The sequence below is a fragment of the Cyprinus carpio genome, chromosome A8, assembly GCF_018340385.1.
Source record: "Cyprinus carpio isolate SPL01 chromosome A8, ASM1834038v1, whole genome shotgun sequence".
Taxonomy (NCBI): Eukaryota; Metazoa; Chordata; class Actinopteri; order Cypriniformes; family Cyprinidae; genus Cyprinus; species Cyprinus carpio.
This window is the reverse complement of record NC_056579.1, coordinates 20,400,580-20,413,840: the sequence shown is the minus strand read 5'-3', so window position 1 is coordinate 20,413,840 and position 13,261 is coordinate 20,400,580. Positions and strand designations below refer to the sequence as shown.

At 36.7% G+C, this 13,261-nt stretch overlaps 2 protein-coding genes across 8 annotated transcripts in view; one reads left to right on the top strand and one right to left on the bottom strand.

Annotated features, from left to right (window-relative positions):
* Positions 1-6,308, top strand: part of LOC109073543 (adhesion G-protein coupled receptor D2-like) — a 23,702-nt gene extending 17,394 nt beyond the window's left edge. For 5 of the 7 annotated variants that reach the window (XR_006160685.1, XR_006160684.1, XM_042762719.1 and 2 more), the window contains 2 exons: positions 662-692; positions 1,012-2,112. Coding sequence is in view for 3 of the 7 variants with exons in the window: in XM_042762719.1 (XP_042618653.1) it covers positions 662-692; positions 1,012-1,019 (39 nt within the window). In the remaining 4 variants the exon portion in view is untranslated. Of the gene's footprint in view, positions 1-661; positions 693-1,011; positions 2,113-6,169 lie in introns of those variants that run through there. The other 2 variants (XR_006160683.1, XR_006160682.1) reach the window with 2 other exon arrangements.
* On the bottom strand, positions 2,166-13,261 carry LOC109073541 (steroidogenic factor 1-like). The gene is made up of 8 exons (XM_042762720.1): positions 13,113-13,261; positions 12,693-12,817; positions 12,049-12,190; positions 10,723-11,207; positions 9,422-9,580; positions 6,476-6,595; positions 6,210-6,354; positions 2,166-2,849 (listed from the first exon to the last, which is right to left on the bottom strand). The coding sequence occupies exons 2-8, from the start codon at positions 12,792-12,794 to the stop codon at positions 2,593-2,595; spliced, it is 1,410 nt and encodes a 469-aa protein (XP_042618654.1). The 5' UTR covers positions 12,795-12,817; positions 13,113-13,261; the 3' UTR covers positions 2,166-2,592.

Here is a 13,261-nt window from a genome sequence, read left to right as displayed (position 1 = left end):
ATTGGCTTGCCAACTCTCCTGACCTGAACCCCCATAGAGAATCTGTGGGATATTGTGAAGAGAAAGTTGAGAGACGCAAGACCCAACACTCTGGATGAGCTTAAGGCCGCTATCGAAGCATCCTGGGCCTCCATAACACCTCAGCAGTGCCACAGGCTGATTGCCTCCATGCCACGCCGCATTGAAGCAGTCATTTCTGCAAAAGGATTCCCGACCAAGTATTGAGTGCATAACTGAACAAAATTATTTGAAGGTTGACTTTTTTTGTATTAAAAACACTTTTCTTTTATTGGTCGGATGAAATATGCAAATTTTTTTGAGATAGGAATTTTGGGTTTTCATGAGCTGTATGCCAAAATCATCAGTATTAAAACAATAAAAGACACTGAAATATTTCAGTTGGTGTGCAATGAATCTAAAATATATGAAAGTTTAATTTTTATCATTACATTATGGAAAATAATGAACTTTTTCACAATATGCAAATTTTTTGAGAAGGACCTGTACAATATGCTGAAATTCACTAAACAGATAATCTCAGATGCCTGCTTGCTTATATAGCTGCAAAATGTAAACTGCTTTGAAACAGTGTGTATTGTGAAAAGTGCAATACAAATCAAATTGACTTGACTTGATATTACAGCATTATCATTTGTTTCAGGTGGTTCAGCTGACAGCCTTTAAGCCCTCAGGTAAAGAACTGTTTCATATGAACTTGTTGCAAGACAAGGTGTGTCCACACCGAAGCTCTAGGAGGCGCACTAGTTCTTTACTAGCACAGAACTGATGCGATTCTCAACAAATATGTGATAAATGAAAAGAAACAGACTACAATTAAATCTAAAGCCAATGCTGTTGGCAGAACAGTTTGAATCCATTGAGAACTGAGCTTAAAAATTGTTAAAATAGCGTGATGGAATAAAGCTTTGATATGTTTAAATTATGCAATCAAACTGTAAGTACTGTAATTTTTTTTTTTTTTTTTTTTTTTTTTTTTTTGCTTCACCACAGGCTGTTGAGGGGAGAACTACACTACGGTTCTGCATGGACCCGTGGCTTATCCTGGGACGAGGACATAGCTCATTCTGTGGAGGAGCACACATTGCCTCCTCCGCAATCCTGCAGGCCGTCTCATTCCCAGAGCTCAGTCTGTGCTGAGTGAGTACATGTCTTTTGATTAACATGAAATGACTCTTTCAGCCAACGTTCAATGAGACTGTGCTCAGCATGGCACATAAAGACTTCTCAACATTGTGTATTCGGTCATTATTTTATAATGTATAGATGTTGTCAGAGTACAAAGGCTCATAGTACTAAAAAAAGGACAACAAAGAGCATCGCACCATTAATCATGACCAGACAACAGAATGAGTTGTTAGTGATTTTTGACTTCGGTTGGGAACGAGCAGCCCATATCCGTGGAGATTTCCATTCAGTATTTTGAAGAAACAGAAAACTGTGGACATTGAAACCTATCAGCTGTTTGATCTTTCTGAAGAGACTGTTCAAAGTATCAATACATCATTTCAATAACACATTATTTAATTTACCTAATCATAAAATAATTTATATTTAATGGTTGATTCATGCTGTAATTCTACTACCCAATTGAAATAACATAAAAATGTAAATAATTATCTTATTGTAATAGGTATGACCAATTTTTATACAATGCTTATAAAATGCAGTATTACATTTTCACTATTAAAAGTAAATTTGTTTATTTTGATGTGGAAAGTGTCTACTCCTGTACTCATTAATGAATACTGCTATTTTTTTAAAATGATACACAGGACATTTTATTTGATTAGAATAAAAATGAATAGAAGAATAATAGGTTCAAATGGATTTCAAAAGAAGCACTTTCTCTTTATGTGCTTACAAAGGTGGCAACATGTGTGAATGTTTTCTGATCTTCCCATAACCTCTTTTTATTGGCACACTGAAGAGACACTCAGAGCGGAGCAGCATGTCTGTCTTTAGAAACAAGCCCATTCAAAGTAAGATTGCTTTTACACTGCCACACACACAGTCCTCATACAACTACCACGTGGTTTGTATTTTTTTTTATTTTATTGCAACCAGTTTTTTCACTTTAATTGAAAGACAAATAAATGTGTAATCTATGTTAAAAAAGTGCTTTAAATAGTTTTATTGATACTGTTAATTATATAATTTCAATAAATACTTTTTTTTTCATTTGATTCATTGTTGGACAGGCCCTTTTGGAATGTTTTTTTAAATACCTACTAAATAAATGTATTTGAAAACAAAGAAATTACAATACTCATCATCCATTCAAAAGCAGAGGAGCATTAAGATAAAATAACATAGTTACATAAATAAGCGTTCAAATGAAACATTGCTCTTAGACTACAGAGATCACGCTTTGCAATTACCTTTATAGCCTCAAGAATAACAGGACGAATAAAAAACACCTCCACGTCCACCAATGATTGTCATGCTTAAATGATTTAAAAAGAATACAAGAAAATTCTGTACATTCATGATGTAAGGTAAGAAAGAATTGCCTGAAAACTGTTCACCATCCATTTTGCGCATGTGGCTGAAACTCTCAAAGCAGTGTCATTTTCACACGCCGGTAGACCTCTTGGCATGAAGCATTTCTATGAGCAGATTGTTGCACGGCACTTCTCCACACAGGTGCTTGTAGCACAGGAAGTCCTCGGCCTGCACGCTGAGCGACCGGACCTCAGGCAGCCGCAGTATGAGCTGACTGAAGCGGTCCAGACACTGAGGGTAAGAGTAGAGCGTGTACTCGAGCAGAGCGCTGTTCACCTGCTCCTGAACGCTCTCCACTAACTGCTGGTTCTCCAGGAGCTTCACATCTGCAGACAAGAGACAAATCATTACAGGCTACATTAACATCTATTGCTTAGATATGATTTTAATATTTTTTTCTTTAGTTTGGATGTTCACGTTATTGTTTTAAAATGTGGCGAGTATCAGATTCAAGTGTGAACTGAACACGGTCTTGAAAGAACAATAAGAAGATGGAGCGCAGGAAGCTGTCATTTGGACGTGAACGTGAACGACAACCTTCCGGTTTCTCTCGTGAAACCAACATGGAAGTGATTAAAACTGCAATTCATCAACTGGCTGCAAAACGCTGGCTCCAAAAGGGAGTCAGTCCCATAGACTCCCCATGTTAAAATGCCCAACTTCACAGCAGAAAAAAAAATTTTGTTTACAGCCTGGTTAAAAAAGTGGTTTTGGTCTATATAGCTAATTTTGCCCTTCATGACAACTGTGAGGGGGGTGAATTTTTTTTATAACTAATCCGTTTAAATTATATTAAGCCTTAAAGTTCTGCATAATTAAGGGCGTGGTCACTTGAAAGACAGGTGAAATGTCACCGCTGTCGAGTTAGGTGGGCGTGGTTTCAGCAGCCAGCTCCTGCCTCTTTGCCCATTTTCGATTATCCGGGAAAGACACGTGGTGACACTCTGCCAAGATAGCGATGGCCTGCTCCGCCCACTTTGAGCTTCAAAAACGCTCTTCTGAAATCTACGGGTGACGTCATGGACACTATGTCCATGTTTTTATACAGTCAATGATGTAAATAGGTCATGACCTTGGTTCCCTGAGAGCGGAACGAGACATTGTGAAGCATTTGGAGAAGGGGAGGAGTTCCCACTGTGAATGATTCGCAATCTAGAGTGAACGCTCGAAAGGGAATCAGCGTTGAACACTGATGTTCCACGGAAGCATGCAAAGGAGGATGACAAGTATGAGAAAAAGGAAATTAATCTTTTCAAAGCTTTGAATTCATTCAATATTATTTTGCTTGACAAAATGATTCACTGTTTCAAAGTGCACTAAACACCTCACACTGGTGACGCCTGCTGGCCAAAACTGTGTGAATGCATCAAAACCTCAGGCCAAACATGCATAAAAACAGCTTTGCAACCCATTGGAAATGTTTTATTGAAAGTGTAATCTTACAAATGCAGTAACTAATCATCTAATACCATTCAATTTGAAGTGGCTGTGTTCTTTTATTAATTTTCTTGGCTTTTTTTGTTTGATCTATGGAGGGCTTAGCTAAACAGGTCAATAAAAGACTTAACTACTACTCTTCTCCCCTTAGTTACTGTTGCTATGTTGACAAGCCACGGCTCTCTCAAGCCACACATGGCACAAATTTGTGATTAAAAATGCCTACAAGTAAAAACCATAGACACTGCTCTCCGAACCTCTGGTTACATACAAATAATTCACAAACAATTCAAAGCTTTCTAAGCAGTGTTTTGAAACACTACTGTCACTGTAATACTTACTCCTCACTGTCCCTCCACTGACTACCATCATGGCTGTCTTCCATATTAACCGAGTGACAAAAGTAAAATCTTTGGAGTGACTCCAGTCAGCGCAGAATTGTGACTAATGTTGAGCTAAAGTGGTGTAAAAGTTGCATGAATTACGATATGACCATTCAGAATGAGCTTGCATTGCAAAACATCTGACTTGTATCTTATTTAGTATCACATATGGAAGTGGCCAAAACCACAATCTAAAAAAAAAAAAAAAAAAACAAAGAGAAATGAGAGAAAAGAATAAAATTTGGGCAATCTGAACATAGCCATAGTCCCAGTAGAGGTGTGTGTGTGTGTGTGTGTGTGTGTGTGTGTGTGTGTGTGTGTGTGTGTGTGTGTGTGTGTGTGTGTGTGTGTGTGTGTGTGTGTGTGTGTGTGTGTGTGTGTGTGTGTGTGTTTTTGAGACAATAGCCTGACCCATTAATGGAGCACTTTAAAGCATTAGCAGAGCTCATCAGAAGAGCCATTCACGCAGTAATTAAAATGTTGAATAAACTTTTCAATACATTTGAAGGACACAAATTACTCAATAAAGCTGTTTCCATTTAGGCAAAGAATGAAAAAAAATAAAAAAAATCAATGTGAGAGTGAGAGGAGATGGCAAATTCTTTCGCTTTCAAAACCAGTTTTCTCCTTTCAGCTGTTTGTTTATTGTGCCTAATGAAAATGAAGTTGGACAATTCTAGGAAAAGGTTTGTTGCTAGGTACAAGTTTAGTTAGAGGTGCTGTATTTATTTAATACATTTGGTGCTCATTATATTTATTAAACTATATTTTTTAGACGGGGCTAGTTTTCATATAAGGTTTCTGTAAATAGAAGGTCAAATTAAACAAATGTTTGGTTTTAACACTTAGTTTAAATGATTTTGAAGAATAATAACTTGTGAATTCTGTCATTTGAACTAAAATCATTTTTGCTGCTGTTGTTAGATAAACTATGATGACAAAAAAACTAATTAATGTAGGCAGATATTAACTGAAAAGTTAAATTGTGTTTTTTTTTCTTTTTTTCAGGAATGTCAGAATTTAAATCAGAGCAATACAAACTTTGTCACATGTTTACATATTGTAATTTTTATTTTATTTTATGACTTGTGTGTATGTGTGTGTGTGTGTGTGTGTGTGTGTGTGTGTGTGTGTGTGTGTGTGTGTGTGTGTGTGTGTGTGTGTGTGTGTGTTTAATCAATACTTTAAGGCAGTGGTTCTCATCCTTTTTCACTCCAAGGCTCAATATTGTCCACAAAAAGAGTCCCAGAGACTTCTCCAGTTGTTTGTGATTGAGTGAATTATGGACTAAGAATAAGAGTATCTATTATTTTATATTATTATATTTTTATATTATATTAATTATTATATTTTATTGTATTTATAGTTTTATTCTATTTTATTTGATTAATTTCTACATGATAACCTTTTGGAACATAACTAAAAATATATACATAAAATGTATAAAAATGCTCATGAGGTTATAAGATTTCATTAATTTATGACTTTTCCATTAAAATAAGAAATCTCTTCACTTTTCGTTGCTTCAGTTTACTTTAATGCTTGTTTATATTTTAAATCATCATAAAGTTTGCTGAGGCCCACCAGTTGAGAACCACTGCTTTAAGGTCTATGACTATACAAAATTCATCATTAAAACATAAACCCATACAAACATAAAACGTCCAACAACTTGCCTAAAAACTCCTAGTGGATTTTTAAAATATGCAATCACACCTGTTTTTGGCTTCATATTTCCCACAATCCTTTGTGTTTTGCAGCATTTTTCTTCAATTACATTCTGTCACTCTGTAGACTGTCATTGTGTCTGTGTATGTACTTAAAAGTATGTAGAGCAGCGTGTGAACAGGATGCAGTCGTACTCACTGGGGTTGAAGAGGATGAGGAACTTCAGACAGGCCATCTCTCTTCTGTCCACCTGCAGCAGCTGCAGTCTCCTGGCCAGCTCCTGTCCTCTCTGCACCATACTGGCCAGAGGAGGTCCCGCGTCAAACACCGTCGACAGATCCACCTACAGCACACAGCACCTTCACTACAGTCTCTCTGCTAACATGTTCTGCTATTCTACAAACATTGAAGCTTTTATGCAGTGATCTTATTGTGCTATAATGATGAGGGCTGGAAACACTCACCTCCTGTCCTGTAATGAGTAGCAGACTGTTGTCTCTCCCATGATGCACCTGTCTGCAGATATGATCGAGAAGCAGCAGCTCACTCCAGCAGTTATGCAGCAGTCGCATCTGATCTCCTACCTAAATCAGGAGAAATGAAGAGTTATTACATGCTTACAGTATCAGGCCATGATACTGACTTAATGCATGATATTGTAATGTAAGAGGATAGTTCATTCAGAAATTCTGTCATCATGTATGTCATCCTAAACCCGTGTGACTGTCTTTTATCTGTGGTCACAAAAGTCTGTGTCTTTTTGTCCATACTCAGTGTTGTTAAATTATATACTAAAACTATGAAAATTTTTTTCTGTTAATTGAAATTAACCTAAAGTAAAAAAAAACAAACAAAAGAGAAATGTTGCTCAAATAAAAACTTGAACTAAATAACTGAAAACTGACTGAAATGTGGCATGTAAAAAAATGCAACTAAAAAAATATATATATATAACGTTAATAAATATTAGAATAGCATAAAAATACTACAAAAAAAAAGGAATGGTGTCCAGTGTTGTTTAAAAAAAAAGGAATGGTGTCCAGTGTTGTTTTGGACCCCATTGACTTTCATGGTATTCTGTTTCCCCCCACAAAAAAAAAACAGGCGGAGCATCCTCTCACATTCAAATCCAACACCAAAAAACAATAACAAACACAAAAACAAAAAAAAATAAATAGCAAAGTTAAGCACATTGTTATCCACAACACAACAACATTTTGAACATGCTACAGAATGGACAAAAACTGTTGAACACAAAAGAAGATAATTTGGAAAAAAAGTGTCTATGTAAGGGGTCCAAACCATCATTGGATACCTTTGACTTTCATTGTATGGTCAAAACAAAGAGATATGTTTCAAAAGATCTTCTTTTGAGTTCCACGGAAGAAAGAAAGTCAGGTTTGGAATGACAGAGTTGAACGAATGGTTTGATTTGAGATCTCAAGTGTATGTGAGAAAACCTGGCTTCCAGAAAAGCTTCAGAAAGTGCATACAAAGTAAATCATATAGCTCTGAATAGGAAATCGATGAGTGTTCACGGAAAGCAAAAGATATTTCACATATGATCTAAAAATATTAAATAATCATCATTTCAAAGCCTTGATAGGATTTCTCCTCTCAATAAAAAGTCTCAAAAGGCCTAAACAACAATAAATGTGTGACATTCAGGCGGTTTTACTCAACTCATAGTACACAGCACAAGCTCAAGCACATCACCTCTGACTCTAAAGCCCAACGAAATACAACCCTTGCATGCAGAGGAACAGCTAAGTGGATAGAGATCATAAAACGAGGGAATGAGAGTCCTTGTGACGAGCAGCCGTCGAGCACATCGAATGCGCTGTATTTATGAGCGCCAAACGATGACCTCTCACACCTTCTCACCTCTCGTCCTTCATCGGTCTCTCCATCTCCATCCACATCTTCCTCCACCACTAATCCTGTGCCCATAAACAGTAGGCTGCATTTTGAAGGCCACGTCGTGTCAGTATTCTGACAGAAAAGCTCTAATAGAAGCATAGCGCTACATATATCAACCACAGCCTAGACACAATTACTCAAACCGTATATCCACATCTAATCCACAGCCTGGGAAATTGACCTCTCTCGCGCTTGCGGACACAAAGTGTCAGACTTATTCACAAACCCTCCCTAGTACACACACAAACACGCACTAAATAGAGCTGAATAAAACCCTTTTCAATCCAAACGCAAGTTTTCCACATCGCACGATACCTTTCAGCAGTCAGGAACAATGTCTGTGATTCCTGGACTATTGTGGTTCGGAATGTAATTAAGTGTTTCTGAAAGCGTTGTGCCTGCAACAGTCAGTCGTAGGAATGTGTTTTCAAACTCTGACACATTTCATGCTCGCAATCGCAGAATGCTAGTTGCCATGGCTGCAGAATGGAATGAACTGTACGAAAAATATGCGACGGTCATGCAGGTGTGAATGTGCAAAAACAAAGTTTGAAATTCTACATTATTTGCTTGAGTTCATTCGAACATGCAGTCATTTTTCGACCAGATATTCTGCCTGAGCTGAGACTGATGATCAAGGCATTTATAAGAGGTAAAAGCTTGGAGAGGGCAAATTCTATGTATGTCAACACTGTATCTGTTTCGGGAATCACAGCAACAACGAATATTTTGTGATTTGCAACACTCCCTGATGTGAATATACTGTAGCAACTGAGTGTCCAAATTCGAGATTCCAAATTCACATCTGATGCCTTTTTGCCAAAATTCCTCTCAGGATATTAACATCCATTCAAACCTTTTTGGAAACTGAGCAAGAATTTAGTCTTAACACATATCAGCGATACCACCACTAAAATCTAAACATTAAAATGTAATCTTACTTTTAAAGCTGATTGACAAACATGCTACAACAAAACATTCACAATATCTGAATGCCTTGGCGTCCCTAAATGTTATCTTTCAGTAAGATACGTGGTTTGGCGACAAAATAGCAGACTTTCTCCAAAATAATATTAGACAAAACACTCCAGAATGATCATTTGGATGATCAGAGATGTGTCCACATGTATAAGCACACACACACACACACACACACACACACACACACACACACACACACACACACACACATATACTTGCATTTGTGGTTTTCGGGGACTCTCCATAGGCATAATGGTTTTTATACTGTACAAACTGTATTTTCTATCAACCTACACCAACCCTACACCTAAACCTACCCCTTACAGAAAACTACTGGCAATTTTTGAATTTCATAAAACACCGTTTTGTATGGTTTTTTTAAGCCTTTTGTTTTACAGGGACACAGGAAGTGTCCTCATAAACCATATATACCAGTACACACACACACACACACACACACACACACACACACACACACACACACACTTTGTCTTATCTCAGAGCTGTACCTTTAGTTCCTTGAAGAAGACACAGCTTCTTGCCCACTCGACTATTGAGAATAATGTCTGATCCGCCATGACACACAACAGGCTGAACGGCCGCGGTTTATCCAGTTTCCCCTTCCCGCTTTGCTCCTGATGAAGATACGCACAGATCTTCCCTCTCACCTGCAAGTATAAAGCAAAGCACAGAGCAACTAAGTCAAAATGATAAAATAAATGTATAAGAATGGTGTGTGATATTAACTACCTTTGCCCTGTTTTTAACTTAAATACTGCATCAACTGAAAAACAGTATAAAACTTTTTTTATTGGATTATTTTATATAGAAATACATATTGCAAAATTTAGAGGCGAATACTGTTTAGTATCCTCAAAATACAAAATATTAAAGAAAAAGTGGTAATGCTTTACAATAAGGTTCTATTAGCTCATGCGAGTTAATGTAGTAACTAACATCAGCTATCAATGATCAATTTTGGCAATTGCTCATTGTTAGTTCATGTTAGCTCAGGTCTATTAAATATGCTTAACAGATACAACTTTTGATTCTTATATTGTTTTTTTGTACTGTATTTTGTACTGTTGTATTAGTAAATGTTGAAATTAACTAAGATTAATAAATGCAAAGTATATTTATTGTTAGTTCATGTTAACTAATGAACAGTAGTTAACTAATGTTAACAAATGGATTCTTACTGTAAAGTGATACAAAAATATTATATTATTAAACTAAAAAATAGAACATGCATTTAATTAAAATATATATAAATTAAAATGTTACACTTGTCTTTGATCTGTGTTGACCACATAAGTTAGAAACACCAAAGGTTTGAATTAAACTATGCACCCAGAATTCTCCTCCCTTTAAAGGGACAGTTCACCCAAAAATAAACATTGTGGCAAACTTTGCTCAACCTCATGTAATTCCAAGCCTGTATGAGAAAAAGTGGTCAAAGTTAGTGGTGTCCAATGTTTTTTTATTTAATGTTTAAAATCATCTTTTGCATTCCAAAGAATGTCATACAGGTTTGTAAAGACTTTCTTTTTTATAAATCTTGTAAGACACAATATTTGAATTATTGTTCAATCAATGCTAGATTTTTAATTTTTTTTTTTCATTTCTAGAAAAAAAGTGGTAAACAAAACTGCGCTTAGTTTAGTAACATCTCAAGTCATTCATTCTGACTAAATTAACCTGAAAAAAACTAAAGCACCAACAAAAGTCATTTTTATGGGTTAAATAAAGTAGATTTTTCACTTTTTATGTGAACTGATTAATTTGTATCTCCAGATGATTTAACTCATACCTGCTCCTCATCTGGATCACAGCTGACCAGCTCGAGCACCAGCGGGGGCAGGCCAGGGTTCATGGGGCTGGTGTGTGGGGACGCAGGCATGCAGCCGTCAGGGTACGGGTACCCTAATGAGGAGTCTGGTGAACTGGAGTACAGGTCTGGGTATTCAGCTTTAATCGATCTGCTCTGTAAAGAGGGAGCAGTGTATTGGTACTGAGCTGGGAATGAACCATAGCTCTGCAGCGCTACACCCAGGGCCGGGGGGCAGAAAGAGGGGCAGTCGTACTCCTGAGAGGACAGAGAAGGGGGATGGAGACCTGAGAGTGATCCATGAAACGGGTACTCTGTCTGGGTGCTGGACAGGAGGGATGGGTTGGCCTCTATTTTAAAGCCGCTGGCTCTGATTAAAGCTCTCTTCTGCTGTTTCAGGGCACGGTCCCGCTTGTACATGGGACCAAACTTGTTCCTTCCTCCTCTCATTCGATCTGCACGAACAGCTGGGAGGAAAGAGGGTGAGAGTGTTAAAGGATGCCTATCGAACGTATTAAATATTATTTACATTTTGCAGATGTGCTGTTTGTCTAATACAACTGGCGATGTTAGTCTATTTTAGGAGCACAGTGGATAAAAAGCCAAATAAAGCAAGGAATGCCTGGCACGGTTTTGCTTAACTAAGTCAGGGCAAAAGCAAATGGATATTTCTCTTCATATGGACATTTTCCGGCCTGGTTTTTGTGAACTCTCAACATGAATCCTCAAGTCTTATCAGCTCGTGAGGAATGTGTCACAGGCGCGCGCGGAAACAGGTGCTTCTCTGCACTCGGCCTGGGAATCGCGCGCACAGAGAGCAAAATAAGAGACGGAGAAGGATATTTCCATCCCAGAAACTTTAAAATAAATAAGTTAATAATTTAATAATAATTTAAACTGATTTGGAAGAAAATACGCTTGGGTACTTGTTCATAAATGGCTATGAAACATTAAAATATATTTTTAACAAGATATTAACTAGATACTGTATGCATGTTGCCAAATGCATCAAAACACATGGTTTTTATTACTTGTAACTAAATCAAGGCTATTTTAGAAGTCTTTTCGTCATCTGGGTATAAACTTCATAATGAGTGTTATTAAATATGACATTAATTCTTCAAAAATAATTGTAATTAAATCACTATAATGAAATATCGGGATAAATGTCTTTAATGACAATCGATGCTTAGTCCGGAGTCTACATATAACATAAACACATATAATAAATGATTTAATGTCTCCTTTACAGCTAAATGTTTCCTGTTTTCTCTACATGTAAGTTTTCTGATGAGAAGCACAGCTCACCCTCGAGTCTCATGCCGACGCTGAGGCACTTCTGGAAGCGACAGAAGGGGCATCTCTTCCTCTGGGTTTTGTCGATGCCACAGTCCTGGTTCTGTGTGCACGTGTATCTCTTGTTATTTTGAACTGTCCTCTTGAAAAAACCCTGTCATGATAATGCATGTAATAAGAACTACATTCTGACAGGCTCTGTCAGCTGTTTAAAAACAACAGGAGTACAGTCTGTAATCATACTGGACTGTTCTAAATGAACAGACCAGAGTTGACAGTCAAACGCAGTATGTATTTGCATTCATGATGAAATCAAAAAGAGGTGTCCTTGTTACAGTGCAACTATACATTTTAGAACTGGGTAATATTAACAACACGTGCTAGGGTATATGTTTAGGATATATACTGTTATTACTAACTACATGTGTAACAAGGACATTGTAAAATAAAGCATTACCAAATGCTGTTATTACTTTAACAAATAAATGATTGAATACATTTTATTAATAACATTAAGAAAGACTGTTACGTATTGCATTAGCCACATTAAAATAATTAAATCATGGAATTCTTCACTGTTCATAAACTCTTTGGTTTATGATTATTAAGCAAGTGCAACACGCTGAGTTAATAACAAAAGAGAAACTGGATTGTACCTTACAGCTTTCGCAGGTAAGAAGGCCGTAATGATATCCGGACACTTTATCTCCACATACCGGACACAACTCCTCCAGCTCCTCATCTGCTGTGAAGTCCATCACCCTCACAGATGCGTCTGTGACTGAGGCAACAAATCAGGCACTTCTGTTAGAGATGTTATGATTAATTAAAAAAATAATAATAATTATATATATATATATATATATATATATATATATATATATATATATATATATATATATAAAAACATTATTTTGTTTTCATTTTTTACATTATTATTGAACAATTAAATGAGAAAAAAAAAATCAACACCCTTTAACTGTGCACGTGCACTCTGGTCACAGTATAATGTTGTAACGACCTACACATCACAAGACAACTTTATCACAAAAAGTAAAGCATGCACTGCAAAATACCTTAGCGTATTCCTGAACAGTGGTCAAATAAAACAACGACTGTGTAAAAGTGTCAAATCAAAAGGATGTTTATGAGAAAATAATGCTAGAGATCTAGCTCTCGATGCATCTGTTTTGTCGTGTATCTGGACACGCAGAGGAAAAGATAT